Genomic DNA, 27,712 nt, shown 5'->3' with positions numbered 1-27,712 from the left:
ACAACATTGTTACAGGTATCTATCTTTCTTCCAAAGGACTTGGCACTCTGGACAGATTTCAGCTCATGGCTCCTGACTACATACTTGTTTGGTAGAGAACTGAGAAAAATCAAAATCAAAATGCAAGGAGGAGTAGCAGTTGAATTGTCTCCTTACTCAACCAGCCTAATTCTGAGGGATCAGGGCAATGTTCCATTTTAACCATTGGTAAAGGACAGTCTTGCTTCACATTTTCTCTCAGTTCCTGTGCCCATGAAAGAAAATCAGTCTCCTATAAACCCAACCTCCCTCATTCTTCTAAGAGAGGTGGTGGGAGGATAAAGCCTGAATGCCAGCTAAACAGAAATGAGCAGCTCAGATGCCACTCTAACCCCAGCACAGAGAGCTCAGGGTGTGCATTTAAGGGTTCCAGGCAGCTAGTCTGAGGTGCTCATTTTTTAAAACTTCCACCACCCTCCTTTGTCTTCCTGTGAAGAGTCCCTATTTTAAAATCCAGATTTTCCTTTCGGTGGGAAACAGATTCTTTCTTCAAAGGCTCAATGGCAGATTGATAGAGAAGAGGTGGATCTCGGCCCAAGGGCTGAACTACAGCTCCTGCAGTAGACATACACCATTTCTGTGGGCTTCCCCAACGCACGTGACTGGAAGAGCCTAGAATCCTCTATATCAGGCCATCACTAGCTTCTGCGTACATCAAGCAAAAGGAGATTTGAAAGTCTGCCCAGGGGATAGCATCTGAAGTCTTGCTGGCTCCCTTGATGCCAGGGTCTTCCATGTGGGACTTTCAGCTCCCAACTTTAGAATCTATGAATTCCCTAGACAAAAATCCTGCTCTCCCAGCCCAGCTTCACTGTTCCCTACGTCCTCCCAGGCCACTTCCCCACAGATGAGCATATCCTGACCACCTCACCCTGAACTGACATCTCTTCCCAAAGGCCTGTGTCTTGGACCCTTATCTCCTCACTACCTTTTAATGTAAATGTGGTCTCCCCACTGAACTGTAAGTTCTCAAAGGGCTGGGACCCGAGTCAATGGTTTAGTCATCCTCTAATCTCCGCATACAAGCTGGTAGCATGCCTTAGTCCTAAAATGCCTTGGGTGTGTGAACGTTGATGCAGACGACAGTGGCAAATGAGACGAGGTGCCTCTGCAGTCACCCCATCCCCGAAATCCACCACAGAACCCTGTAGCCCTGAACCCTGCCCAGTGCTTTTAGGGGAAATGCAGATCTCAGCCACAGGATCTGTTCCAACTGCCAGATTCAAAAGCAGGTCAGGTGTTTGTTTGGTTTTCTAACTTTGCATTGGTAATCAAGATAGAGGCTCCTCCCCGGGATCTGCCAAGATGGAACAGAAGGGAAGGGCAAAGGGAATGCAGACACAGAGGAGGATGACACACATTCACTCAACCGAACACACCCGCACACACACGTGTGCAGACGTCCACATGCATACACACACACACACACACACACACACAGAGCCCTGATGGGCAGACGCCAATACGTCCATCTGTGATAGCACAGGCAGGACTGTGTCTCCCAGAGGATGCCCCCGGCAGCTAGCCCTCCTCGGCGGGGACGCTGAAGCTCGCGAAGCTTCTGTAACTCAGGATGTTGAAGTAGTCGTGCGGCTCGGGTTCTGCGCCGTCCTCTCCCGGCTGCTCCCGGCAGAGGCCGGCGTCCGCCCGCACGCAGCTGCCCGGGGAGGACAGGACGCCGGGCCTCCACTCCTCCTGTTCAGACGGCCTTCTCCCGAGGCCACCTTCCGCAGAGCGGATTCTGAGAGATTTCTTCCAAAAACAAAAAAACTACAAAGTGAGTATGTGGGGATGTCATTTAAAAGTTACTCCCCAAAATGATCCATAGTCATAATGATCTCTTCCTTTCTTACACACACATACACACACACACACACACACCACAAAGTTGTGTTCTTATCCACAGCAATTCCTTAACCCTTAATTTCTCAGCCTCTTCACCGTAGACTTCAGCACTAACCGCTCCCCGGAAAGGCTCCGGGCTACGCGCGCGCGGCGGCCCACGCGCTCCTGCCTGTTCGCGGAGCCTGGGCAGGCGGCTTTCAGTCCCAGCTCTCTCTCACTCCTTCTCGCTGCCCCTGACGCCGCTGACCGCTTCCTCTTCGAGATGTTCTCCTTCCCTGGGCCCCGTGGCATCACTCTCTCCGCTCCTCCTTCTCCGCGGTCAGGCCTGCTCTTTTTTCCGCCGACACTTCAGCTCCCCAGGTAAAGAAGGTCCTCGGGGTTTCGGTCTCTGCTTTCTCGCGCCCGGTTCTCTCTCTTCCTCTGTGCAGCACAGGCGACACTTCATCCTTATGTACATCTGCAACCACCCTCTGTCCTCTAGGGATCCCCAAATCCCTATCCAAACCAGCCCAGGCTTCCAGACCCGGAGGTCCAGCTGCAGGCGGGTCTCACCACCCACAGCAAAAGCCCACACACCACACAGGGCGTTTCCCTTTACGCCCCACAGCAAACTGTGTGTGATGCCCCCCCCCCCGGAAAATGCCTTTTGCGATTTGGCCACACTCACTTTTCCAGCTTCATTTGCTGCAGTGCTTCCCCAACCAACAGCCCAACTCCTGGTATAGGGCCTGGATGCCAGAGGCACCATTGACTGAGAATCTGCCATGAGCACCAAGCGGGCTAGCTTCTTTACGTCATCTCAGCACAGCCCTATTGACGTTTCTACTTGTGAGTGAGCCGATAGGTCCAGACAGTTCACCTGTCCCAGTTCTGACTTGGGTTTGTGGGACTCCAGACGATGCTCTTCTCAGCCAAGCTGCCTCTCTCATCTCGCAGTGTCTCGAATGCCATGCACCGTTTCCTGCCTCTCCGGGTTGGTGTATGTTACGCACACTGTCCATTCACCACAGTTCCCTGCAAAGCTGTCTGCTCACTCCTCCAGACCCGGCTCTACAGCACGTTGTCCAAGAAATGTCTCTGGGCTTCCCTGGTGGCGCAGTGGTTGAGAGTCCGCCGGCCGATGCAGGGGACACGGGTTCGTGCCCCGGTCCGGGAAGATCCCACATGCCGCGGAGCGGCTGGGCCCGTGAGCCATGGCCGCTGAGCCTGCGCGTCCAGAGCCTGTGCTCCACAACGGGAGAGGCCACAGCAGTGAGAGGCCCGCGTACCACAAAAAAAAAACAAAAAACAAAAAAAACAAAAAGAAGACGTCTCTGACTCTGCCGGGAGAGTAACATCCTTCCTGTATGTCCCACTACGGTCCTGGGTGTTCTCTGTTGTAATATTCAACGCCGCCTGGAATTTGTTTACCCTTCTGTCTCGTCAGGCCCCAAACTGTGAGCTCCCCTGAGGGGAGGATCTGTGCTGTATTCCTCTTGGTAACCTCGGAGTTCATAACAGATGCTCAGTATAGGTCTTAGGACTGAAATGCACACAAACACACACAAACTCACTCTCTCTCTTTCCTCGCTCACTCCCCCCCACCTGGCCCCAAATCTAAATAAGGGATTTTCCATATCAAAATATGGACTCATGGTCAGACAAGTACATTTACACTTATGAGACAAGAAGATAGACCGTGAAACCTGTTTGGGAAAATCAAGGATGTGAAGTCAGCCATCATGTCCATATGACAGCGTCATAGGTGAGGGTTGTGCCTTACAGGCAAGAAAATCAAAGAACAGCAGGCGCAGGCGGGATGGCAGAAGAAATGCCTAATGGCGTGCAACGCAAAGGTGACATCCTCCCGGCCTTCATGGATACTGCTCTAAAGCAGGTCACCTAGCCCCACTGTAGGTCCAAACGACAGAATCACAAAGAGTCACCACACACAGGCTTGGAAAATAACAACAAACACAAACCAAACTTCATTCTGCCCACCCCACTGCTTCCAGGATAGGAAACAGCACCATCCTCACTGGCTAGTGTCAAGCTCTGCAGGACATAAATAGACGCAGAGAGGCTGAGCGGGAGGGTGGGCGGAATGGATGGGCGCCTTGAACACATATCAGAAGTTACAGGTGCGGCCTCACTGCGGGCCCTGAGGAGCTGGGGCCCACGGACTGTTTCATTCATCCCTTTTCAGTAGGAGTGGCTGCGCCTTACTGTAGGTGTGAAGAAAAGGGTTGTTATCGTAGGTCACGCTGATTCTTTGCTTCACAGAAGTCCTACATCCCTTGATGCAACCCTATCCATTTAAAAAATACAGACACCCAATTCTTTCTCAAAGAGCTGATTGTGGGTTTTTGTGTTGGTGTGTTCTCGTTCCCATTCTTAGACTGCCTACCCTTGCCTTTGAATCTTAGGACTATTTTGGCTTCCAAAAATCCTCTGGGAAGTGTAAATAGGCCTGAGCTGGCTCTCTCAGCTGTTCTGTTTTCATTCCATCCTGCATAGGGAACCCTGTAATTGTAATCAGTGTAAAAAGCAAGTCTGGAATTAAGGCATTGATGTTGTTCTAAAAGACCAAACGAAGCTACGACAATAGCAACTATGGAGACTTGCAGGACAAATGTTACCCTCTTGGAGAACGTGGGAACAGACATTTGGCAGTCACTGTCCTGCAGCTGGACACACCCATCTCTCCTTGCCCTCACAGAAGTTCCCCTGGGTGCACTTTTCCCAATAGTAGCTTAGCAAATAACATTCATTCATTTAGTCAAATCAATCTATGCAATATAACTAATTTATTGAGCACCAGGTATCATGAGGTGCTATAGTAAATACATTTTATAAGAATTATAAGAATTTAAGAAATAATGGTTATTGATACATGCCAGGAAAAATGCCAGGGGCCTTATGTGAATTATATGACTTGAGTTTTTCTACAACCCTAATAGGACAATACCATAATTGTTCCCATTTTACAGATGAAGAAGCTGAGGGTCAGCAAAGTTAGGTGGCCCAGCTACTCAAGTGGTAGAGCCAGGATCCAAACCCTAGGTCTGTCTGATTCCAAATGCCAAACTCCTAAATAATTCAACCTACTGGCTCTCAGGGTCTGTAGGGAATACTGTTGGTGCCCTGCTCAGATTGCCTCACCACCTGACCAGTGGTCCCCTTTCCCAGACACTGGGAATCTAGACTATGAGTGGCTCACAGCTGCCCATTCTCTGGAGGATTGCTCTTGGACCTTTCCTGGTGAGCAGCCAGCAGTCAACAACTGGCTGAGGTGGGTTTTCAAAAGGCTGGCCCCCTCCTCAAGGTGTGACCAAATCTGCTTCACCCACATCTCCCCTGAAACAACATCCCTTAGCCCTACCTTGCTTCCTTCACTACTCTTCATCTGAGCGCCCAGCCCAATAAGTCACTCTCACCAGAATTCCCATGCCAGGCTCTATGGGAACAAATCTAAAACAGTTGCTCCTGGGAATGGCCCTAGAAGGCAGACTCTAGGATGGGATTGTGGAGGGGAATCCCTCACCAGCTGGATGGGAATACAGACCCCAACGCTGGTGGTGAAATGGGAAGAGACACAAAGGGAAGGGGAATATGAACTGGTGCAACAGCTCTGACATTTGAGAAGTATAGAGCAGATAGTGCTTGTTAGGACTGTGGGACTGGGTGGCTTTTACTAAATTCTGCTGTTGGACTGAGAAGAGAACATGACAGATCTACCAGCAACTGAAAGCAAAGTGTGAGAATCAAAGCTCCTCTTCCTTGGCAACATTTAAAGAAACGCTCACCTCCAACACTGAAGAGCAGGCAGAGGACCTACCTATAAGGGCGACAGAACTTCAAAGAAGGCTGAATTCTAAGCCTGGGCAGGACTCCACCAAAATCAGGGTCTGGGCGGGAATGGAGGCATTTCTGTGCGTTGGGAGGAGGATCTCTTGGTAGATGCACTTGGGAGCCTTGAACCACCAGCTTCTCTTGCATCATCTGGAGCTGCAGAGGTGACCCCCTTCCCCGGGATGGAAGATGGGTCCTGTCAGGACCTGCCTCCCCTCCCCTATTGGCCATTGGCCCATAATTAGCAAAAATCTCAACCTACACTAACTGAGGGAATCCTGGGCATGCTGAGGGAGGAGAGAGGTTGTAACAAAAGGAGCTAACACATACTGGTGGAACTGGGAGAGTATGTTTGGGAGTGAATCCTGAGGGGAGTGGATCAGGGCTGGGTGAGTAGAACTTAAGACTGGATGAGGGACACATCATTTGTCAATATTAGGACACATGCCATGGCTCGAGATCTAACACCCTCACAAGGCCCCGGGACACAGCTGTCAACAGAGATGCCAACAGTGCTTTGGAAAACTAGGGAAGAAAGAAACAAAATGCTCAGAGAAGTGGGGATGTTATCATGGACCCATGTAGAATAGTAAGAAGCATATATTTGTCTCTACCCCCAGTTCCTGCTAATATTTGGTCTCTATTAACCCCAGTTCCTGACACAGAGCTCCCTAACCTCCTAAAATATCCTGAGTGATAGGAATATCATACACAGGGCTCTTAAATCCCTTGGACTATCCTGGGTGACAGGGGTGTCTTTTGTTCCAATGAGGCGACTTTTGCTGGGCTCCAGAGTGGAGGCTGGTTACCAGAACGACCAAGCCATGATGAGAAGCTTGGAACCTCCAGCCCTACTCGCTATTGTCCAGAGAGTGGAGGGGGCTGGAAAATTAGTTAATAACCAATCATGCCTGTGTGATGAAGTCTCCATAAAGATCCCAGAAGTATGAGATTTGGAGTTGATGAATATATCTACATGCTGGGAGGGCGGCACACCCAGCACCTTGGGGAGAGAAGAACCTGTGCTCAGAACCCTTCAAGACCTCACCCTATGTATTTCCTTCATCTGGGGATTCATCTGTATCCATTATCAAATTCTTTATTATATAATAAGCAGGTACATGTAAGTAAGTGTTCCCCTGAGTTCTGTGAGTTGTCCTAGCAAATTATCGAATCCAAGGAGAGGGTTGTAGGAACCTCAATATACAGCCAGTCAGTCAAAGGTACAGGTGACAACCTCGGACTTGCAATTGGAATCTGAAGGAGGGCAGTCCTGGAAGTCTGAGCCCTTAACCTGATGTTAACTCCAAGCAGATAGTGTCAGAACTGGATTGACTGTAGGACACTCAGGGGGTGTAGGAGAATTGGTCAGTGTGGCAATAAACCCACACATCTGGTGTCAGAAGTGTTCTGTGCAGTGCTAAGAGTAGAGAAGAAGAAAAGACAGACAAACAGAGTTTTTCCCAATACAGTCTACTAAATCAGGGATTGGGAAACTAAGGCCCATGGGTCAAATCTGGGGTACCACAGACTTTGGTACTGCTCACGAGCTAAAAATGGATTTTATATTTTTAAGTGATAGAAAAGGGAATTCAAGAGAACAGTATTTTATTAAACATGAAAATTATATGAAATTCAAATTTCAGTGTTTATAAATAAAGACTTATTGAAACAAGCCACACTCACTCATTTACATATTGTCTGTGGTGCTTTCACAGTGCAATGGCAGAGCTGAACTTTTGCAACAGAGACCGTAAGGCCCACAAAAGCTAAAAGATCCTGGCCCTTTACAAAGAAACTTCGCCAATCCCTGTACAAAGTAATTTTTTAAATCCAGCAGCTGATTATGTTTCTTGGGAAGATCCAGAAGACACCCTTTTACTGAGGTGGAAAGGAATGTGCTAGTGAGGGGAGCACCAGCATCATTGAGGGGCTCAGAGATATCTCTCCTCTGTAGGCTAGAGCTGAAGTAGGCAATGCTTTTATAGAACTGGATCCCCAGTAGAAAGAGGGATGAGGAGATCCCAAAACAATATAGGGACAGATGGCTTAAGAAACAAGGTGGATGTAACTACTTCAATGGCAGCCAAGGAAGCCTGGCCCACAGGGATATTAAGATGGTTAATAAAGCCCAGTGTGTTCCTAGGAGAAATATAGATGGACAGTCAACAAGGGTATTGCTTAAATGTATAATCAAAAGATCAAGGATACATGAGAGTAGACTGAAGCATGGAGAGTCAAGATTTCTTGCATTTCCAGGTCTATAACAGTACTGGCTTGGATACTGTCTGTTCACCCCTCAACGTCACTCTCCAACCTTCTGCACCCTCTTCTGTGCCCAGGGAAGACTGAACTACATGTACTGAATCAGTGAGTTCCCTTGTCCTCTGACTTGAGATTGGGTTCAGCCAATGCAAGCAACAATAGGAGAATGGAGGGAAAGAGTATGAGGTGAGGGTATATATTCTCCTGGCATTCTCTCTGCAGGGTGGACTTGGACTGGCTGTGACCTTCAATCAAAGATTACAGTACTTCTCAAAGTGGTCCCTCGACATAACTGTCTCTTTCCAGGTCCTAGTAATCATCCTCCCTCCCAGGTTCCAGTAATCATCCTCTCTCCTTTCCCCTAAAGAACTAGGGTTGGTAACAACACACTCCTACACTCCCACTTATGGTTTCCTTATATGCTTGCCAGTCCTTTGTAAATCTCCTTATTAAACTATCCTCAAACTACTCGTGTTGAGAATACTATGTGTTCCCTGATGGACCTTGAAAAATACAGGTATAAAATGCATTTGAGCAAAAAGAGAGAGAAGACTGGAAACTATAGCCAAAGCATATGAAAAAACAGAGAGGAACTAATTTAGACAGGAAGCAGTGGACATGTCAAAGAGGGGGCTGATGAATAAAACATTTTAGAAGGGGAGCCACAGAACTTGATAGCTACTAGACTCTCTCTTTTCACCTTTTCCCCTTTCCCTTATACAAAGATGACCAAAGTTGGTCTGGGATACTGGCCTGGAAATGAACCAATCTTAATCCTTAACAGGAAAATGTGTTCTGCTGCTTCTAAAGAGCTTTCCATATGTCCATGCCAGAGCTGCAGAGCTCTGGTGACAGCAGAGGACATTTGTTCACCAACCACCATAACAGCTCCCTGCCCAGCTCAGAGATCAATCATCATTCTCTTCACCTCTCCCCTCTAGTCAATCACTTCTCTTTCCCTCATCTTCCCCTAGAGGTTTCATTTACTCAACCTGTCTACTGTGATAGCCAAGACATAAATGAAAATACTATAAGTCATTGACTTCCTCGATAGCACTAGCCACATTTCAGCCACTGCTGGATCCCCAGTACTCTGTTCCATGATGTCTGTTGAATGACAAGGAATAAGTGGCCACATCTCTGACCAGGTAGGTCAGCAATCTCAGTGTTTGTTTCATAAACCTGGAAGTGAGGGTTTGAACCATAGGACAAGAGATTTTTGTAGGCAAGTTGGTGGACCAGGCAGTCATCTTCTCGTATTAGATTTTATGTAACTTTCACCTATCACATGAGCTTTCCTACCATTTGAAGAATCTCTTTCACTTCCTCTAGACCAAATTAACAAGGTCCAACAGTTGCCTGGAGCACTGTTAGACCAGTGACTGAGGGAGACCTGTCCACTTTGTAATTCAGAGGGGAACAAGACTTTGGTTTTGCTACCAAAATACCTTTTCCCATCCTCACTCCAATCTGTTCTCAGTAAAATAAGGTTAGAGTGAGTGTTCCTGGGCTCTCTTCATTCGTAGATCTGACTGAAGACAGAACATGTGTCAAATGGAACGTGTTATTTTTACATCAATACTGTAGTTATTGATGGTAGGTTACAGAAAGCAAACTGAGTTTATCTACACAGAAAACTAAGAGAATTTAAGATGTAAGATATTAGACTAAATGTTCAAGATTAGTCACTGGTAATAGACATGAGTGTGCACAAAAGTGTAACTCCATAAGCAGAATTAACACTAGGAAAATATATACAATTTCTATCCTAGGCAGAGATATAGAATTAAGGCTGTTTAAAACGCAAAATACCATGAGGTCTAAGTGGAGGAACATTACAATAGTACTTTCTTATTAAGCAATTCTAGTTTGTGCAATTCATCTCAACTCTGAGGCCTGGAGAGGGAAGTAGCTCTCAGTCTTCAGAAGAGTGACAAGAGTAAAATAGTAAAATAGATGTTAAATAAAAAAGAAGAGAGGGCTTCCCTGGTGGCGCAGTGGTTGAGAGTCCACCTGCCGATGCAGGGGACACGGGTTCGTGTCCCGGTCTGGGAAGATCCCACATGCCGCGGAGTGGCTGGGCCCGTGAGCCATGGCCGCTGAGCCTGCGCATCCAGAGCTTGTGCTCCGCAGCGGGAGAGGCCACAGCAGTGAGAGGCCCGCGTACCACAAAAAAAAAAAAAAAAAAAAGAAGAAGATAAAGTCAAAGGATGGTCCATTTCTGAGAGAGGGAGAAAAGGAAAAAGAGGACAAGAACTCACAATAAGCAAGCAAGATGGAACCAGAGCCTAAGAACACACATCTGTCCAAATCCCTCCCTCTCTGGGACTGGCAGTGACCTGGCCACATTCAGGCTAAATGGCTGTTCAGGAATCAGGTACAGAGGGGCTAGAACTCGAGTTGGGGGTCTTGACCCAATATAGCCAAAGGTACAGAGTGGGTGGACTGGGTAAATATGTTCTGCTTGTAAAAGTCAGCCTTTGAGTGCAGATATGAAATACAACATCAGAAATAGGAGTTCTGCTTCTGGTAGAACAATGATTGCCTATGTTGCTTTGAACCAACATTTCCAGGGAGAATAGCTAGAAAAACTGAACAAAATATTATAAACATATATCTGTATTAATCAGAAATCTATCAAATCAGTGAGAAATTTGTGGTCTGGGGAGCAAGATCCAGGAGTAGGAAGCCCAGAGAGATGAGATGAGCATTGTGGGGTTGGGAAGGGTGTGGATTTTCTCCTAGAGAAATTGCCTGAAACTCATGGCTGAGAGGCAAATTAGCTACACAGAATTTCTAGCTGGAGGGACAAAATTTAGAGTTCAGAGGCCACCAAGGAAGGGAGACTCTAGCAAACACTACAGGCTTTGAGTTGGTACCCCAAAGGACTACACTCTACAAGTAAGGAAGTAGCAGAAATTAAATCCAGCTTTAAATCCTCTCACTACTGATTTAATTAAGGTGATGGGAATGCTACTGCCTGAAGATTAGTTACCTGATGGAAGCAAAAAGGAATCTTCTTTAGAGGAAGATGATATTATCTACAGCCTCAAATTATGGCCACAGGTTTTCATGTAGAAATACAGCATTCAATGAAAAGTAAACAGTCAAAAAGATAAGATAGGTCCAAAAAACAAGCAAAAAGAGAGAATATTAAAAGACCCATAGAGAACCCAATTAATAGGAGCGTCAGGCACAGATTTCAGAATAATTATGATTAACATTTTCAAAGAACTAAAAACAAGATTGGGAATTTTGGCAGACTTTAAACTGTCCAAACAAAGAACAAAATAGAAATCCTGAATCTAAAAAATATGATAATGGAAATTAAGAACTTAAGGGATGGGTTTAACAGAAAAGTAGATCCATCAAAGAAGAGACTTAGTAAACTGGAAGGCATGTCCAAAGAAAACATTTGATGAGACAAGTAGATGGAAAATACAAAAAAGAGAGTAAGGGATGTTGGAAAAAGTGAACATGTTGAAAATACCACGTGATTAGAATTCCAGAAGGAGAGGAAAACAAGGACAAAGAAGTAATACATGAAGAAATAATAGCCAAGAATGATATAAAACTGACAAAAGATATCAAGCTACAAATTCAAAAAGCACTCCAAACCCCAAAGAGAATAAATACAAAGATGACTATATCCAATTATATCACCATATAATTGCTGAAAACCAAAGAGAAAGAAACTTTCTAAAGAACCAGAAAAAAAAAAAAACATTATCTTCCAAGGAGCAAAAATAAGATTCTCATATAATTTCTGAACAGAAATATGAGAAGCCAGAGACAATGGGACAATATTTTCCACATGTTGAAAGAAAATAACTGCCAACATAGAATTCTATACCCAGCAAAACAAATATATCACTTTTAAGTTAAGGAAAAATTAAGATATTTTCAGATGAACAAAAAGCAAGATAATTCATCACTAGCATGCCTGCCCACAAGGAAATACTAAAGGATATTCTTTGAGCAGAAGGAAAACTATCCTAGTTATAAGATAGAACATGCAGGAAGAAGTGAAGAGCAACAGAAAGGGTAAATCTAAATGAATATTGGCTCATAAGACAATAAATCATTTCTTTGGGGTTTAAAATAGAGAACTAAAATCCATGACAATAATAGCAGTAAGTTGGGGAGGTAGGTAAAGAGTTAATGTGTTCTAAGGTTCTTGCAAAATCCAAGAAATGATGAAAGTACTAATACATATTAGACTTTAATAAATCAGGGATCTATTTTGTAATCTCTAGTGTAACCACTAAAAAAAAGAAAAATGCATAACTACTAAATAGATCTTTTTAATAATAAAAAGTACTTAATTCAAAAGGCGGCAAGAAAGATTGGGGGGAAAAACAGGCAAAACAAATATGAAGAAAATAAAGTGGTAACTGTAAACCCACATGTATCAGGAATAACAGCACCAGGTACCAGTCCAGAGAGAGCAAAGCAAGGCTGCAGAGTTGAGTTGTTAACGGAGGGGAACCAGAGTTGGAGGGAAAGTGAGTCAGGCACTAGGGAAGAGGATCTGAAACAAGGGGGAAAACAGTGTTGGGAATCACAGGCCTGTGTTCCCCAAAGTGTTTGTTTAGTAACTTAAGGCAACCTGGGATGACTTAAAAGACCCAACAGGGCAGACAAAACAGGAGTGGGAATTCTTGCTTATTCTAATCACTAACTACCAGTTACGACACAAGGATGTGGATATATTTCTTCATTGTTTACAAAGCTTTCACATGCAGTATGCCACCTGTTCATCACAACCCTGTGATATAGAGTGAGCAGAATCATAATCCCCATTTTATACATGAAGAAATGGAGACTTGGAAGATGAAACAGCATCCCTATCATCACACACTCAATGCTGAGATTAGAAACTTCCAGTTCCCCGTCCAATACTCTTTCAGCCACGTGACCCCTTAAGCAAGAGTAACAGAGGATCTACAACCTACTCACCTTGCCATGTACCTTTTACCCCTAAGTTTTTGGAGTGTTGATTTCTCATTCTGCGGAAGTGCTAGATAGCCCAGCACTACTGAAGGGTTGTTAAAATTAAAGGAGCTAATGTTCAAAAACCCCTGGCACAGAGTAGATGCCCAAGACGCATCACAATCACAGTGGCTAAATCAAACTCTCAGAGGAGTGGCTTAAGGGGCAAGCAGGAGCCAGGAATTGTAGGCCACAGCAAGATGGGGAGGATACAGACCCAACCTTTCAGGAGCTCCCAGACAAGGGAAGGCACAGCAAGAGAGCATAAACAATGCCACTGAAAGGCAGAGCAAGGACTGTGAAGAAGGCACAATGAACAGCGGGAGCGATCACTTCTAGACAGAAAGGGGACAAGAAAGGACCAGGGTGGCAGAGATGGGATGCCCAGGACTGAGATATGCAGCCAGAGTCATTACCTTTCTGGCCAGTGTGACCACCACAATGACTGCTGTGCCGATGACTGCCAGCACTGTGGCCATGGCTCCAAGCAATGGGATCTGGAACCCAGCGCTGTGCTCAGCCACTAGAGGGAGAACAAAACAAAGGTGAGTGTGGGCAGAGGCCGGAAGCAAAGGGCAACCAATACAAGGGAAGCCTCAGTGTCAGGGAACGGGCATGGGAATTGGCCAGGCCTTTCTCTAACCACAGGACTGGCGTCTTCAAGTCCATCTCTTCGGACAGCAGAGCATCTGCCAGGCCCATCATGAAATCAGTGCCTGATCTCTCAAGGGGTGTACCCCACACACTTGACACCAGCGCAGACCATTTTAACACTCCTTTCTCTTTTTGACAATATCTATTTCAGTCATAATCATAAAGTGAAACAAATAACATCCAGAAAAAAACCAGAAGGTGATTATTTTCTTTATTAAACTTCATATTTATAATCATACTAGTATAAAAAAAGTTTAATTAAAAATTTAAAAAAGAGGGACTTCCCTGGTGGTCCAGTGGGTAAGACTCTGCGCTCCTAATGCAGAGGTCCCGGGTTTGACCCCTGGCCGGGAAACTAGATCCCACATGCGTGCCGCAACTAAGAGTCTGCATGCTGCAACTAAGAAGCCCACGTGCTGCAACTAAGACCAGGCACAGCCAAAATAAATAAATAAATACATATGAAAAGATATCTTTGAAAGAACATTAAAGTACAAAGAAGTAAAAAAGCATATAACCTTTCACCTTAAGCCTATAACACTTACTCCAACTCGGCTGAGACCCTGGAGGGAGTAAGGTTCCGGAGCTTTATCCTTTGCTGTTTTGCCAGCACCTGGCACCCACCAGGTGCTTAATAAATATTCATGACATGAACTAAAGCAGGAATAAGTGAAGTTCTATGAAGATGTAAAATGTAAATGCAACGAGGAAGAGCCAAGAAGAGTTTTGAAAAGATGAGTGATGCTTGACCCAAGGAGAGTGTGAGGGAAACAGGGCTATTGTCAGGATGTGTGCTGGACTATAAGTGAAAGGGTTTCCAGGCTGCCTCATCCCATCCCCACCTCCTTCCCAGGAACTTGGGTAGAACCCGGGTGTCCAGGGCAGTCTTGAAAGGAGAAGGGTGTAGCAGAGGCCGGGCCCCTCTTCCTTCTAACAAAGGGCTTAGATTGCCAGGAGGATGGCTAAAGCATGTAATCACTTAGGGCAAGGGCAGCACCCCCAGTACCCGTAAGGTACCAGGAGCAGGGGGGGAGCCCAAATTCCCCAGAATGTGTTCCTCCTGCTCTGAGGACTCAGTCTCCTGCCTTGGCCACAGGTAGGGAAAGAGGACTGACGGAGACCAAAGTTGGAGAGGGTCAGAGGGGCTGCAGAGGTATCTCCATAGAACCAGAAAAGGATGGAGGCTCTTCCCCCCATGCCGCACTGGCCTATGCCAGGCGCCCTCAAGAAGTAGCACTTGAGAAGAAACTTTAAAATAACCTTTTATCTTCTCAGTTTACACATATTTTGCTAACTCATCAAACTTAATCTCCAACACCACTGATGTCAGCAAATAGCAGTTCTGAGGGTGTAGTTGAGTGGAACAGAACCCCTGTGTTAAAATCAGCTGTACCGCTCTGAGCAACAGCCAAGCCTCAGCCTCTACCTCCACCCAACAGTCAGATGGGAATCGGGGGATCGTGTTCATACTTATGTTCATGCGTACTTACATACTTAATTCATGCTTGTCATGTTCCAGGGACTGTTCTAAGGCCATTTCTTTTTTTAGTAAGTAATTCAATCCTACGTTAGCTCCTCAGGAGGTCTTACATCTTTTCCTCATTTCACAGACGAGAAAAACAAGGCACAGAGAAGCCCAATAATCTTGTCTGAAGTCAACAGCAACACCAGGATTTGGCCCCAGGCTGCCTGAGCCCATCAGGACTCTGCTATCCTGTCCCTCAGCCGTGAGAACAACCCTTTCCCACCCTCCAGCGAACTGGTTTAAGTGTCCAGGTGGATAATGAAAGTGAAAGCATTTGGAAACTATGAAGTACCACAGAAATGTAAATTCTTGTACATTTACACTGAGCACTGAGCTCTAATCCTTTAGAAACTTAGTGGCTGATTCTAATGTGTATGATTGATGCTAAACTAATTAATGAGATCCTTTCTCACAAGACCTAACAACTGGTCTTCCTAACAAACATACATAAGAGGTGCTTTTACCCGAACAGTGGCTCTCAATCCTGGCTGCCCATTCAAATCATCGGGGTGCTTTTAGAGCCTAGCACAACCTTCTCTGCCCCTCTGACTGAACTGATCTGGGATGGGGTGCCAGCATCAGTACCATTTAAAAGCTCCCAGGTGATTTGAACGTGAACCCGGGTTGGAAGGCCCCACTTGGCCATATTGGGCAGGAATGCATTTTCTACCCTAGAGGATGACCATCGCCAGCCACCCTGCTCCAGAGAGCATACCTGAGCTTTGTAGGACTTCCAGAAAGAGTGTCCCTTTGTAAATCCCGTCAGGGTAGGTGTGATAGATGCAGATGTACTCTCCTGTGTCGTTCCTGGTCAGTGACTGGAGGGTGAGGCCCAGGTTGGGGCCTGGGACCATTCGCTCCGTGAAGGCTGGGTTGATGTGCCACCCCAGGCTGGCATGATGAATGGCCAGAACTTGGTCCTGCTGTTTCCAGTTGACCTGGGTCACTTTGGCAGTAGTGGAGGAGAGGTGACACTGTAAGGTGACAGAGCCACCTTCCTCTGCAGAAATGTTTCCCGTTGTTACTATTCTGCCTGTCACAGCTCCTAGGGAAGGGGAAAAAAAAGCACGCACTTTTAGCAGCTGGCCTTGAACCTTCCCGTAGAAATTCCAAGGCGGCTTTAGGCCAGAATTGATTTTTGGAATGACAGTCTCTCCAGTCTGCCCTGTCATTCCCCCGTACAGACTGTAATTACTACACAACATAGCACTTCACCCTCTTAGGATATTCTGTGGGAATATACCTTCCTGTTGAACTCATTGATTATTTCCACACACTTATCTTGTCTCCCTACCTAGAATATAAGCCCTTGTCAGCCACCGCTTCTGTTTGATTGTATCTTCCAGCAGCCAGTTCTGTGCTGGGCACATTATCCTTTGAAACAAAACCTGGCTGTTTTGGTTGATAGCCATTTGGGGTGCCCGGAAAATTTTTCAGGAAAGCCACGACATCCAAAGGAAAGGAGGCTTGGAGAGCAACTCTGCTTCTCCAGGCAAAGCCACCAGCCTCGACACTGACCTCCACCCCGGCTCCAGACGGTTCAGAAAGCAACAGGAAAACAAAATTATACTACAGTTTTTAAATATTTCTGCCCCCCTCAGAAATATTTGCTTATGATATTTAATATAGAAGGAAATAGATTTAACATAAATTAAATCTCTAATAGTAGAATCTCTGGAATCTGTGACGAAGACATTTTTTAATCCACAGGAAACGTGTTGGGTTGGCCAAAACGTTCATGCGGGTTTTTCCATTACGGAAATACAATGTTTTTCTAGAAGTTTCCTCAAGGACAGAAGAAAGGAGGGTGGCGCAGGAGTGAACTTCTCTCAGCAAACTCATCATCCCTCCTCCTTAGTCCCTTTCTCTCCTCCTGCTTCCTTCCTTGGGCCAGCCAGTCCGGCACCCCCCCATCCCCAAGTCCTTCATCTGCCGCCTAGTACAGAACTGTGTCTCCTTCTCAGAGACAGCTGTTTCTCAACGAGGGGACACAGGGCTCTGAAAGCTGTGTTTCCTTCCCTCAGATGGATAAGGCAATGGCTCCAGCCTCCCCCTTCCTCCGCCCGCTCTCCCTCCCCTTCCAGTCCCAGGCTAGACTTCAGGCCGTACCTGAGGCAGGGAGGCGAGCCTGCCTCAGCCCCTGGGCCCAGAGCAGTAGGAGACACCACTGCATGCTTCTGCCCAGGGGGCCAACAGGAAGGAGCTGCGGCCTCTTCTGCCAGCGAAACTGGCCGACTGCTGATGGCAGGGTGAAACTGAGCCTCTGAGGAGAGAAGGTCTCGGAAAAACCAAGTTCAGCAAAAACAACGTCGAAGATAAAACTCACAACAAGTGCACAAACTGCAAAGAGTGAGCCACAAGAAAGACCATGAAGGAAACACATTTAAAAATAAACAAAAGTGTGGTTAGAGGTACACTGGGCTTTGGATTACTATTAGTCAACCTATTGTTTTTAAGTTCTGTCTCAATGCACTTTTTGTTTAAATTAGCCTTTATGTAATGAGCTCAAGCACATCTGTGTAATGCCCAAGATTCTGGAGAACCTGTTCCTGACGGGGTTCACTGGGCTGCCCCGACTGTGCAATGACAAGAGAAACCTAAGTTCGCGCACTTAAAGGCCAGGACCTGTGCTTGAAGTCTAATGATCGAGGGAACAAAAGACATTTATTCAGAAACAAGACATGAGTGGGACAAAAGTCTTGGTCAAACAGAGCAACTTTCCCTTGAATGAGGGAAAGAACTAAGATTCTCTCTCCTTGAATCTAATTTCTTCTGTCTTGTTTATTTGGACTGAGACACTGTTGAATCCGGGCTTAGTCTCTCTGACCCAGTAGAGTCGGAAGAGACCAGAAGAGTGAGTTTTCTCGCGTACCGTGACCCCGTGACAATCGGGGATGCAAAGAAAGGCGAGCCCCAGTTGCCTGACCCTGGATCGGGATTGGCTGACACTTGTCTGGAGCTCCCAGCTCATCGTCAAGTCCTCCTGTTGACCCACCCTTCCTTCCTGCTTCTCGCCCTCCCTCTCTCACTTCATGCCTTTGAAAGTCCCTGAGTGCCTGTGAAGCACTGGACTTGGGCTAGGCTCTGGAGATAATCACCACCCCTGCTGTCAAAGTCAAAGCTTGCTCTGGTGAAGCCACACCCTGGGGAGAGGAGGTGGAGGGTACACATTCACCTGCCTTGGGCATGCCCCGTGGTGTTATGTCCTGAAAGTCTGCTGCTCCAACGGGGCAACGTCTGAAGCCTGATGCTCAGCCTCTCATTCCAACCCAGCACCCTGAGCAGTCCACACTTTCCGGGCTCCTGTCCTTCTCTTCTACAGGACGTTCCATCTCAAACCAGTTTCCTCCCCTCCCTGGGTACTACCTATTCCCAACTCTACGCTACAACCCATGTACACCCCTACACCCCACCCCCAGCCCCTCAGACAACTTATGCCTCACCAACTTCTTTCTGCCCACCCCAATTCGACCTGTCCTTCAAGGCTCACATCAAGACGTCTCCTCCACTGCCTCTCCACAGTCACAGAGCCTGCAGCTGAAGAAGCTATGAGACCTAACGCGTGTCCACCTAATGTGGGTGCAGAGGTTGAACCAAAACTGGTTGCCAAGGCAGAGGGGCGAGGGGTGGGAGAGCTGAGAGCAGCTCTGGAGAATAGAGCACAAAGGCAGACTCTGGCGTTTGGACTATAAAAAGCTCAGAGACTGTGTTTCTATCGTGGGGGCTGGTAGAAGCCACAGAGGCAGGACCTGTCTTATACAGCTGGCCTTCTGTATCCATGGGTTCTGCATCTGTGGATTCAACCAACCACAGATTGAAAATATTAAAAAAAAAAATTCCAGAAAGTTCCAAAGGGCAAAACTTGAACTTGCCATGCACTGGCAACTATTTACATAGCATTTACATTGTATTTATAACTATTCACATAGCATTTACATGCTATTAGGTATTATAAGTAATCTAGAAATGATGTAAATTGTATGGGAGGATTTGCCTAGGTTAAATGAAAATACTATGCCATTTTATGTAAGGGACTCGAACATCTGCAGGGTTCTCAGTACCAATCCCCCACAGATACTGAAGGATGACTGTATAATGAGAAATCCAAAGAAACTTAGAGCGGGTTAAAGAATTGTTCTATTTGTTTCTAAGCAGTCAGTCCAAAGAAGAGCACGGTCAAGTCCGTTTTGATCAGTGGTGCTCTCCAGAGACATGTGAAGGTGGTGACTAACACCCTATGGAAGGAAAAAGACCTGGGTCCGAATTCATCCCGGTTTGATGACCTTGGGAAATTACTCAACCTCCTTAAGCCTCAGTTTCCTCATCTGTAAATAAAAACAGTAGTATCCGCTCCTCACCCCCCTCATAGGGTCCTTGTGAGGATTCAGTGAACTAATGTCTGGTAAGGTGTTTAGCACAGTGCCTGGAACACAGGAAGGGTTCAATACATCAATGATAGTATTGATAATAACATTAACTAAGGAAGTGAAAGGAAAATCAGAGGAGAATATCCCTGTCTATGTAGTGTATTTTGCCAGGAGTAAAACCCTGGTCTCTGGACCCCAAGGCCAGAGTTCTACAAACCTCTTCATTCTGGCTTAGGCATCTGATATCAAATATGAGAATAAAATGTTTCTGTGGAAAAGCAGGCACTGTACCAGCCGAACCCTGAGGATGGAGGAAGGTGAATGACAGAAGAGTCTCCCCAGGGAACCTCCCAAATCCCTCTGGGAGCCTCCTATTGGGACTCCTCCTGGAACGGTCACTGGCAGCAGCCAGAGCAAAGCAGCACAACTGCGAGAAGCAGGTCTGGAGCAAGAGCTCCCCGGGCCACCCTGATCCTTTGGGACCCCCCTTGGCAGCCCCTGCAGCAAAGTGTGAACCCCTGTGGTTAGTTGGGTGCCAACTCACGTTTCCATTTAAAGTCCTAAAAGGAGCCACCATATTTTTCTCCCCTGACTTCTGGGGTTGTGGGCTGGACAGGGATGGTTAGCCTTGAGGCAGTGGGGTGGGTGTAGGTGTTGGGGAAGGGACTCTATTTGCACGTAAAGGGGGAAGAAGCACTGGCTTCGAATGTAAAACACTCACCAGGCCCCTCAAGTCCTTTCACAGCCCAGCCTTCCCCTCTCCCCGTAAGCCCCCCTTGAGCCCACAGCTGGCTCCCCAGGTCCAGATGGAAGCCTATGGCTCGGTGGGGGCGGGTAACAAGAACTGGGCCCCCGCTTGTGACCACGGGGGGCTGAGGGTGGTCACACTTTGCACAAGGCCCATGACTCATATACACGAAATACAACCTAGTGTTCTCTCAGGGCACAGACCAATCTCTCAGCTGTGTCTTTGGACTTCAGAGTCTCCAGAATTTTCCCTCTGGCTCATAAGGGGTGCAGGAGCCTAAAGGATATCACAACTGTCTTCTCCGCCCTCTTCCCAACTGCAACACCAGCAGCTGCATGGGCAGTGACCTTCCCAGCCAAGTGCTCCCTCTCTCTGCCCTGCAGACCAGCGCCTCCTGGTGTGAGCTGTATTGTGGCCGGGGGGGTCCGCAGAGGCCTGCGGGAGCAGGGAGACCGGAAACCGGGGAGAGAAGGGGACGCGGTTGGCCGCCCAGAGTACCCGGAAGAGCCTGCCCTGCGTCCCCCTCAGCCCCATCCGCCCTTTGCCATAGCAAAGTCACTTCACAGCAGAGCCATCCAGGCAGTGGGTGGTGGTCCCAAAGCCCCTTGTGGAGAGAGGAAATCAAAGACTCAACATGAAAGAGATATCTCTGACCTGAGGCTCTTTTATAAGTCTGTGAGCCAGGCGGTTTGTTGGCTGCAATTGTGGCTCAGAGCAAATGCCAATGGGGAGAATTTGGGGGTGGGATTGCCATTGTTTGTTCAAGCTCCCTTGGGTGAGGTGACCTTGAGGCACCCACCCCCGCCCCCCAATAAACGCTGCCAAGGAGTTTCGAGGATTATGGTAAATTTCCTTTGCCTTCTCAGCTGTGAAAATAGGACAGACTCCCAGGAGAGGCTGGAATGCAATCAGAAGACAAGTCTTTGGGAGGAAGCAGCTCATCTTCTGTCTTCAGCTGAGGCCTTTTCTGCAGCCTCTCTTCACAGCCCTCCCACCCACCAACGTCGCTTCCCTTACACCCCCATCCTAGATGTGATTATACTATCAGTCACCCCCTAGCTCCATCTGCCGTGGGAAAGATGTCCTCTACCCCTGGAAACTTACTTCCTGCTTCCTACTACCTGCATCCCTCAACATCCAGGACAACTAGAACTGGGATAGAAATACATGCAAACATATCATTCAAAGAGTGTCTCAATCATCAAGCATCCTCCTTCCACCAACAAAAAGAATGCCAGACCAAGATGGTTTCACAGGGGCATATAACAGGCCTGTAAAGAGCAGATAATTTCAATGTCACTTAAAATATACAGACAGAGAACATAAAGGAACCCTTCCAAATTTGTTTTATGAAGTGAATTTCAAACTGTTGTAAAAATTATTAAGATTGCACATAACAAAAGAAAATCAGATCCTAATCTCTTATAAATACTGAGGGGAAAATTCTTTTTTTATTATTATTATTAGTTTCTGCTTTATAACAAAGTGAATCAGTCATACATATACATCTGTTCCCATATCCCTTCCCTCTTGCATCTCCCTCCCTCCCACCATCCCTATCCCACCCCTCCAGGTGGTCACAAAGCATCGAACTGATCTCCCTGTGCTATGCGGCTGCTTCCCACTAGCTATCTACCTTACATTTGGTACTGTATGTATGTCCATGCCTCTCTCTCGCTTTGTCACAGCTTACCCTTCCCCCTCCCCATATCCTCAAGTCCATTCTCAAGTAGGTCTGTGTCTTTATTCCTGTTTTACCCCTAGGTTCTTCATGACATTTTTTTTTCTTAAATTCCATATATATGTGTTAGCATATGGTATTTGTCTTTCTCTTTCTGACTTACTTCACTCTGTATGACAGACTCTAGGTCTATCCACCTCATTACAAATAGCTCAGTTTCGTTTCTTTTTATGGCTGAGTAATATTCCATTGTATATATGTGCCACATCTTCTTTATCCATTCATCTGATGATGGACACTTAGGTTGTTTCCATCTCCGGGCTATTGTGAATAGAGCTGCAATGAACATTTTGGTACATGTCTCTTTTTGAATTATGGTTTTCTCAGGGTATATGCCTAGTAGTGGGATTGCTGGATCATATGGTAGTTCTATTTGTAGTTTTTTAAGGAACCTCCATACTGTTCTCCACAGTGGCTGTACCAATTCACATTCCCACCAGCAGTGCAAGAGTGTTCCCTTTTCTCCACACCCTCTCCAGCATTTATTGCTTCTAGATTTTTTGATGATGGCCATTCTGACTGCTGTGAGATGATATCTCATTGTAGTTTCGATTTGCATTTCTCTAATGATTAACGATGTTGAGCATTCTTTCATGTGTTTGTTGGCAGTCTGTATATCTTCTTTGGAGAAATGCCTATTTAAGTGTTCTGCCCATTTTTGGATTGGGTTATTTGTTTTTCTGCTATTGAGCTGCATGAGCTGCTTGTAAATTTTGGAGATTAATCCTTTGTCAGTTGCTTCATTTGCAAATATTTTCTCCCATTCTGAGGGTTGTCTTTTGGTCTTGTTTATGGTTTCCATTGCTGTGCAAAAGCTTTGAAGTTTCATTAGGTCCCATTTGTTTATCTTTGTTTTTATTTCCATTTCTCTAGGAGGTGGGTCCAAAAGGATCTTGCTGTGATTTATGTCATAGAGTGTTGTGCCTATGTTTTCCTCTAAGAGTTTGATAGTTTCTGGCCTTACATTTAGGTCTTTAATCCATTTTGAGCTTATTTTTGTGTATGGTGTTAGGGAATGATCTAATCTCATACTTTTACATGTCCCTGTCCAGTTTTCCCAGCACCACTTATTGAAGAGGCTGTCCTTTCTCCACTGTACATTCCTGCCTCCTTTATCAAAGATAAGGTGACCATATGTGCGTGGGTTTATCTCTGGGCTTTCTATCCTGTTCCATTGATCTATCTTTCTGTTTTTGTGCCAGTACCACACTGTCTTGATTACTGTAGCTTTGTAGTATAGTCTGAAGTCAGGGAGCCTGATTCCTCCAGCTCCGTTTTTCGTTCTCAAGATTGCTTTGGCTATTCGGGGTCTTTTGTGTTTCCATACCAATTTTGAAATTTTTTGTTCTAGTTCTGTGAAAAATGTCAGTGGTAGTTTGATAGGGATTGCATTGAATCTGTAGATTGCTTTGGGTAGTAGAGTCATTTTCACAATACTGATTCTTCCAATCCAGGAGCATGGTATATCTCTCCATCTATTTGTATTCAGCTTTAATTTCTTTCATTAGTGTCTTATAATTTTCTGCATACAGGTCTTTTGTCTCCTTAGGTAGGTTTATTCCTAGATATTTTATTCTTTTTGTTGTAATGGTAAATGGGAGTGTTTTCTTGATTTCATTTTCAGGTTTTTCATCATTAGTGTACAGGAATGCCAGAGATTTCTGTGCATTAATTTTGTACCCTGCTACTTTACCAATTTCATTGATTAGCTCTAGTAGTTTTCTGGTAGCATCTTTAGGATTCTCTATGTATAGTATCATGTCATCTGCAAACAGTGACAGCTTTACTTCTTCTTTTCCGATTTGGATTCCTTTTATTTCCTTTTCTTCTCTGATTGCTGTGGTTAAAACTTCCAAAACTAGGTTGAATAAGAGTGGTGAGAGTGGGCAGCCTTGTCTTGTTCCTGATCTTAGTGGAAATGGTTTCAGTTTTTCACCATTGAGGACAATGCTGGCTGTGGGTTTGTCATATCTGGCCTTTATTATGTTGAGGAAAGTTCCCTCTATGCCTACTTTCTGCAGGGTTTTTATCATAAATGGGTGTTGAATTTTGTCGAAAGCTTTCTCTGCATCTATTGAGAGGATCATATGGTTTTTCTTCTTCAATTTGTTAATATGGTGTATCACATTGATTGATTTGCGTATATTGAAGAATCCTTGCATTCCTGGAATAAACCCCACTTGATCATGGTGTATGATCCTTTTAATGTGCTGTTGGATTCTGTTTGCTAGTATTTTGTTGAGGATTTTTGCATCTGTGTTCATCAGTGATATTGGCCTGTAGTTTTCTTTCTTTGTGACATCCTTGCCTGGTTTTGGTATCAAGGTGATGGTGACCTCGTAGAATGAGTTTGGGAGTGTTTCTCCCTCTGCTATATTTTGGAAGAGTTTGAGAAGGATAGGTGTTCGCTCTTCTCTAAACGTTTGATAGAATTCGCCTGTGAAGCCATCTGGTCCTGGGCTTTTGTTTGTTGGAATATTTTTAATCACAGTTTCAATTTCAGTGCTTGTGATTGGTCTATTCATATTTTCTATTTCTTCCTGAGTCAGTCTTGGCAGGTTGTGCATTTCTAAGAATTGGTCCATTTCTTCCAGGTTGTCCATTTTATTGGCATAGAGTTGTTTGTAGTAATCTCTCATGATCTTTTGTATTTCTGCAGTGTCAGTTGTTACTTCTCCTTTTTCATTTCTAATTCTATTGATTTGAGTCTTCTCCCATTTTTTCTTGATGAGTCTGGCTAATGGTTTATCACTTTTGTTTATCTTCTCAAAGAACCAGCTTTTAGTTTTATTGATCTTTGCTATCGTTTCCTTCATTTCTTTTTCATTTATTTCTGATCTGATCTTTATGATTTCTTTCCTTCTGCTAACTTTGGGGTTTTTTTGTTCTTCTTTCTCTAATTGCCTTAGGTGCAGGGTCAGGCTCTTTACTCGAGATATTTCCTCTTTCTTAAGGTGGGATTGTATTGCTATAAACTTCCCCCTTAGAACTGCTTTTGCTGCGTCCCATAGGTTTTGGGTCGTCGTTTCTCCACTGTCATTTGTTTCTAGGTATTTTTTTATTTCCTCTTTGATTTCTTCAGTGATCACTTCGTTATTAAGTAGTGTATTGTTTAGCCTCCATGTGTTTGTATTTTTTACAGATCTTTTCCTGTAATTGATGTCTAGTCTCATAGCAATGTGGTCGGAAAAGATACCTGATACAATTTCAATTTTCTTAAATTTACCAAGGCTTGATTTGTGACCCAAGATATGATCTATCCTGGAGAATGTTCCATGAGCACTTGAGAAGAATGTGTATTCTGTTGTTTTTGGATGGAATGTCCTATAAATATCAATTAAGTCCATCTTGTTTAATGTATCATTTAAAGCTTGTGTTTCCTTATTTATTTTCATTTTGGATGATCTGTCCATTGGTGATAGTGGGGTGTTGAAGTCCCCTACTATGAGTGTGTTACTGTCGATTTCCCCTTTTATGGCTGTTAGTATTTGCCTTATGTATTGAGGTGCTCCTATGTTGGGTGCATAAATATTTACAATTATTATATCTTCTTCTTGGATCAATCCCTTGATCATTATGTAGTGTCCTTCTTTGTCTCTTCTAATAGTCTTTATTTTAAAGTCTATTTTGTCTGATATAAGAATTGCTACTCCAGCTTTCTTTTGATTTCCATTTGCATGGAATATCTTTTTCCATCCCCTTACTTTCAGTCTGTATGTGTCTCTAGGTCTGAAGTGGGTCTCTTGTAGACAGCATATATATGGGTCTTGTTTTTGTATCCATTCAGCCAATCTGTGTCTTTTGGTGGGAGCATTTAGTCCATTTACATTTAAGGTAATTATTGATATGTATGTTCCTATTCCCATTTCCTTAATTGTTTTGGGTTCGTTATTGTAGGTCTTTTCCTTCTGTTGTGTTTCTTGCCTAGAGAAGTTCCTTTAGCATTTGTTGTAAAGCTGGTTTGGTGGTGCTGAACTCTCTCAGCTTTTGCTTCTCTGTAAATGTTTTCATTTCTCCATCAAATCTGAATGAGATCCTTGTTGGGTAGAGTAATCTTGGTTGCATGTTTTTCTCCTTCATCACTTTAATTATGTCCTGCCACTCCCTTCTGGCTTGTAGAGTTTCTGCTGAGAGATCAGCTGTTAACCTGATGGGGATTCCCTTGTGTGTTATTTGTTATTTTTCCCTTGCTGCTTTTAATATGTTTTCTTTGTGTTTAATTTTTGACAGTTTGATTAATATGTGTCTTGGCGTATTTCTCCTTGGATTTATTCTGTATGGGACTCTCTGTGCCTCCTGGACTTGATTAACTATTTCCTTTCCCATATTAGGGAAGTTTTCAACTATAATCTCTTCAAATATTTTCTCAGTCCCTTTCTTTTTCTCTTCTTCTTCTGGAACCCCTATAATTCGAATGTTGGTGCATTTAATGTTGTCCCAGAGGTCTCTGAGACTGTCCTCAGTTCTTTTCATTATTTTTTCTTATTCTGCTCTGAAGCAGTTATTTCCACTATTTTATCTTCCACATCACTTATCCGTCCTTCTGCCTCAGTTATTCTGCTATTGATCCCATCTAGAGTATTTTTCATTTCATTTATTGTGTTTTTAATCGATGCTTGATTCATCTTTAGTTCTTCTAGGTCCTTGTTAACTGTTTCTTGCATTTTGTCTATTCTATTTCCAAGATTTTTGATCATCTTTATTATCATTATTCTGAATTCTTTTTCAGGTAGACTGCCTATTACCTCTTCATTTGTTAGGTCTGGTGGGTTTTTATCTTGCTCCTTCACCTGCTGTGTGTTTTTCTGTCTTCTCATTTTGCTTATGTTACTGTGTTTGGGGTCTCCTTTTTGCAGGCTGCAGATTCGTAGTTCCCGTTGTTTTTGGTGTCTGTCCCCAGTGGCTAAGGTTGTTTCAGTGGGTTGTATAGGCTTCCTGGTGGAGGGGACTAGTGCCTGTGTTCTGGTGGATGAGGCTGGATCTTGTCTTTCTGGTGGGCAGGTCCACATCTGGTGGTGTGTTTTGGGGTGCCTATGGCCTTATTATGTTTTTAGGCAGCCTCTCTGCTAATGGGTGGGGTTGTGTTCCTGTCTTGCTAGCTGCTTGGCATAGGGTGACCAGCACTGTAGCTTGCTGGTCGTTGAGTGAAGCTGGGTGCTGGTGTTGAGATGGAGATCTCTGGGAGATTTTCGCTGCTTGATATTATGTGGAGCTGGGAGGTCTCTTGTGGACCCGTGTCCTGAAGTTGGCTCTCCCACTTCAGAGGCACAGCACTGACTCCTGGCTGCAGCACAAAGAGCCTTTCATCTACCCGGCTCAGAATAAAAGGGAGAAAAAGTAGAAAGAAAGAATTAGTAGAAGAAAGAAAGAAAGAAAGAAGGAAAGAAAGGAAGGAAGAAAGAAAGGAGGGAGGGAGGAAGGAAAGAAAGAAAGAAAGAGAGAAAGGAAGAAAGAAGGGAGGGAGGGAGGCAGGAAAGAATGAAAGAAAGAAGGAAAGAAAGAAAGAAAGAAAGAAAGAAAGAAAGAAAGAAAGAAAGAAAGAAAGAAAGAAAGAAAGAAAGAAAGAAAGACAGGAGGGACGGATGGAGGGAGGGAGGAAGGGAAGGTAGGAAAAAGAGAAAGAGAGAAGATAAAGTAAAATAGAATAAAGTATGATAAAATATAGTAGCGTTATTAAAATAAAAAAGTAATTATTTAAACAAAAT

The 27,712-nt window shown here is 44.9% G+C and overlaps 1 protein-coding gene across 1 annotated transcript; it reads right to left on the bottom strand.

Moving 5' to 3' along the window:
- Positions 1–1,560: 1,560 nt before the first annotated feature.
- On the bottom strand, positions 1,561–17,324 carry TIGIT (T cell immunoreceptor with Ig and ITIM domains; the record flags this gene model as incomplete). The annotated part of the gene is made up of 4 exons (XM_081234698.1): positions 1,561–1,791; positions 13,389–13,495; positions 15,867–16,196; positions 17,261–17,324. The coding sequence occupies 4 exons, from the start codon at positions 17,322–17,324 to the stop codon at positions 1,561–1,563; spliced, it is 732 nt and encodes a 243-aa protein (XP_081090824.1).
- Positions 17,325–27,712: the final 10,388 nt, after the last annotated feature.

Source organism: Mesoplodon bidens, assembly GCF_964165515.1.
Source record: "Mesoplodon bidens genome assembly, chromosome: 5".
Classification (NCBI taxonomy): domain Eukaryota; kingdom Metazoa; phylum Chordata; class Mammalia; order Artiodactyla; family Ziphiidae; genus Mesoplodon; species Mesoplodon bidens.
Note: the sequence above shows the minus strand (reverse complement) of the source record. Positions and strands in the feature narration are given on the sequence as shown.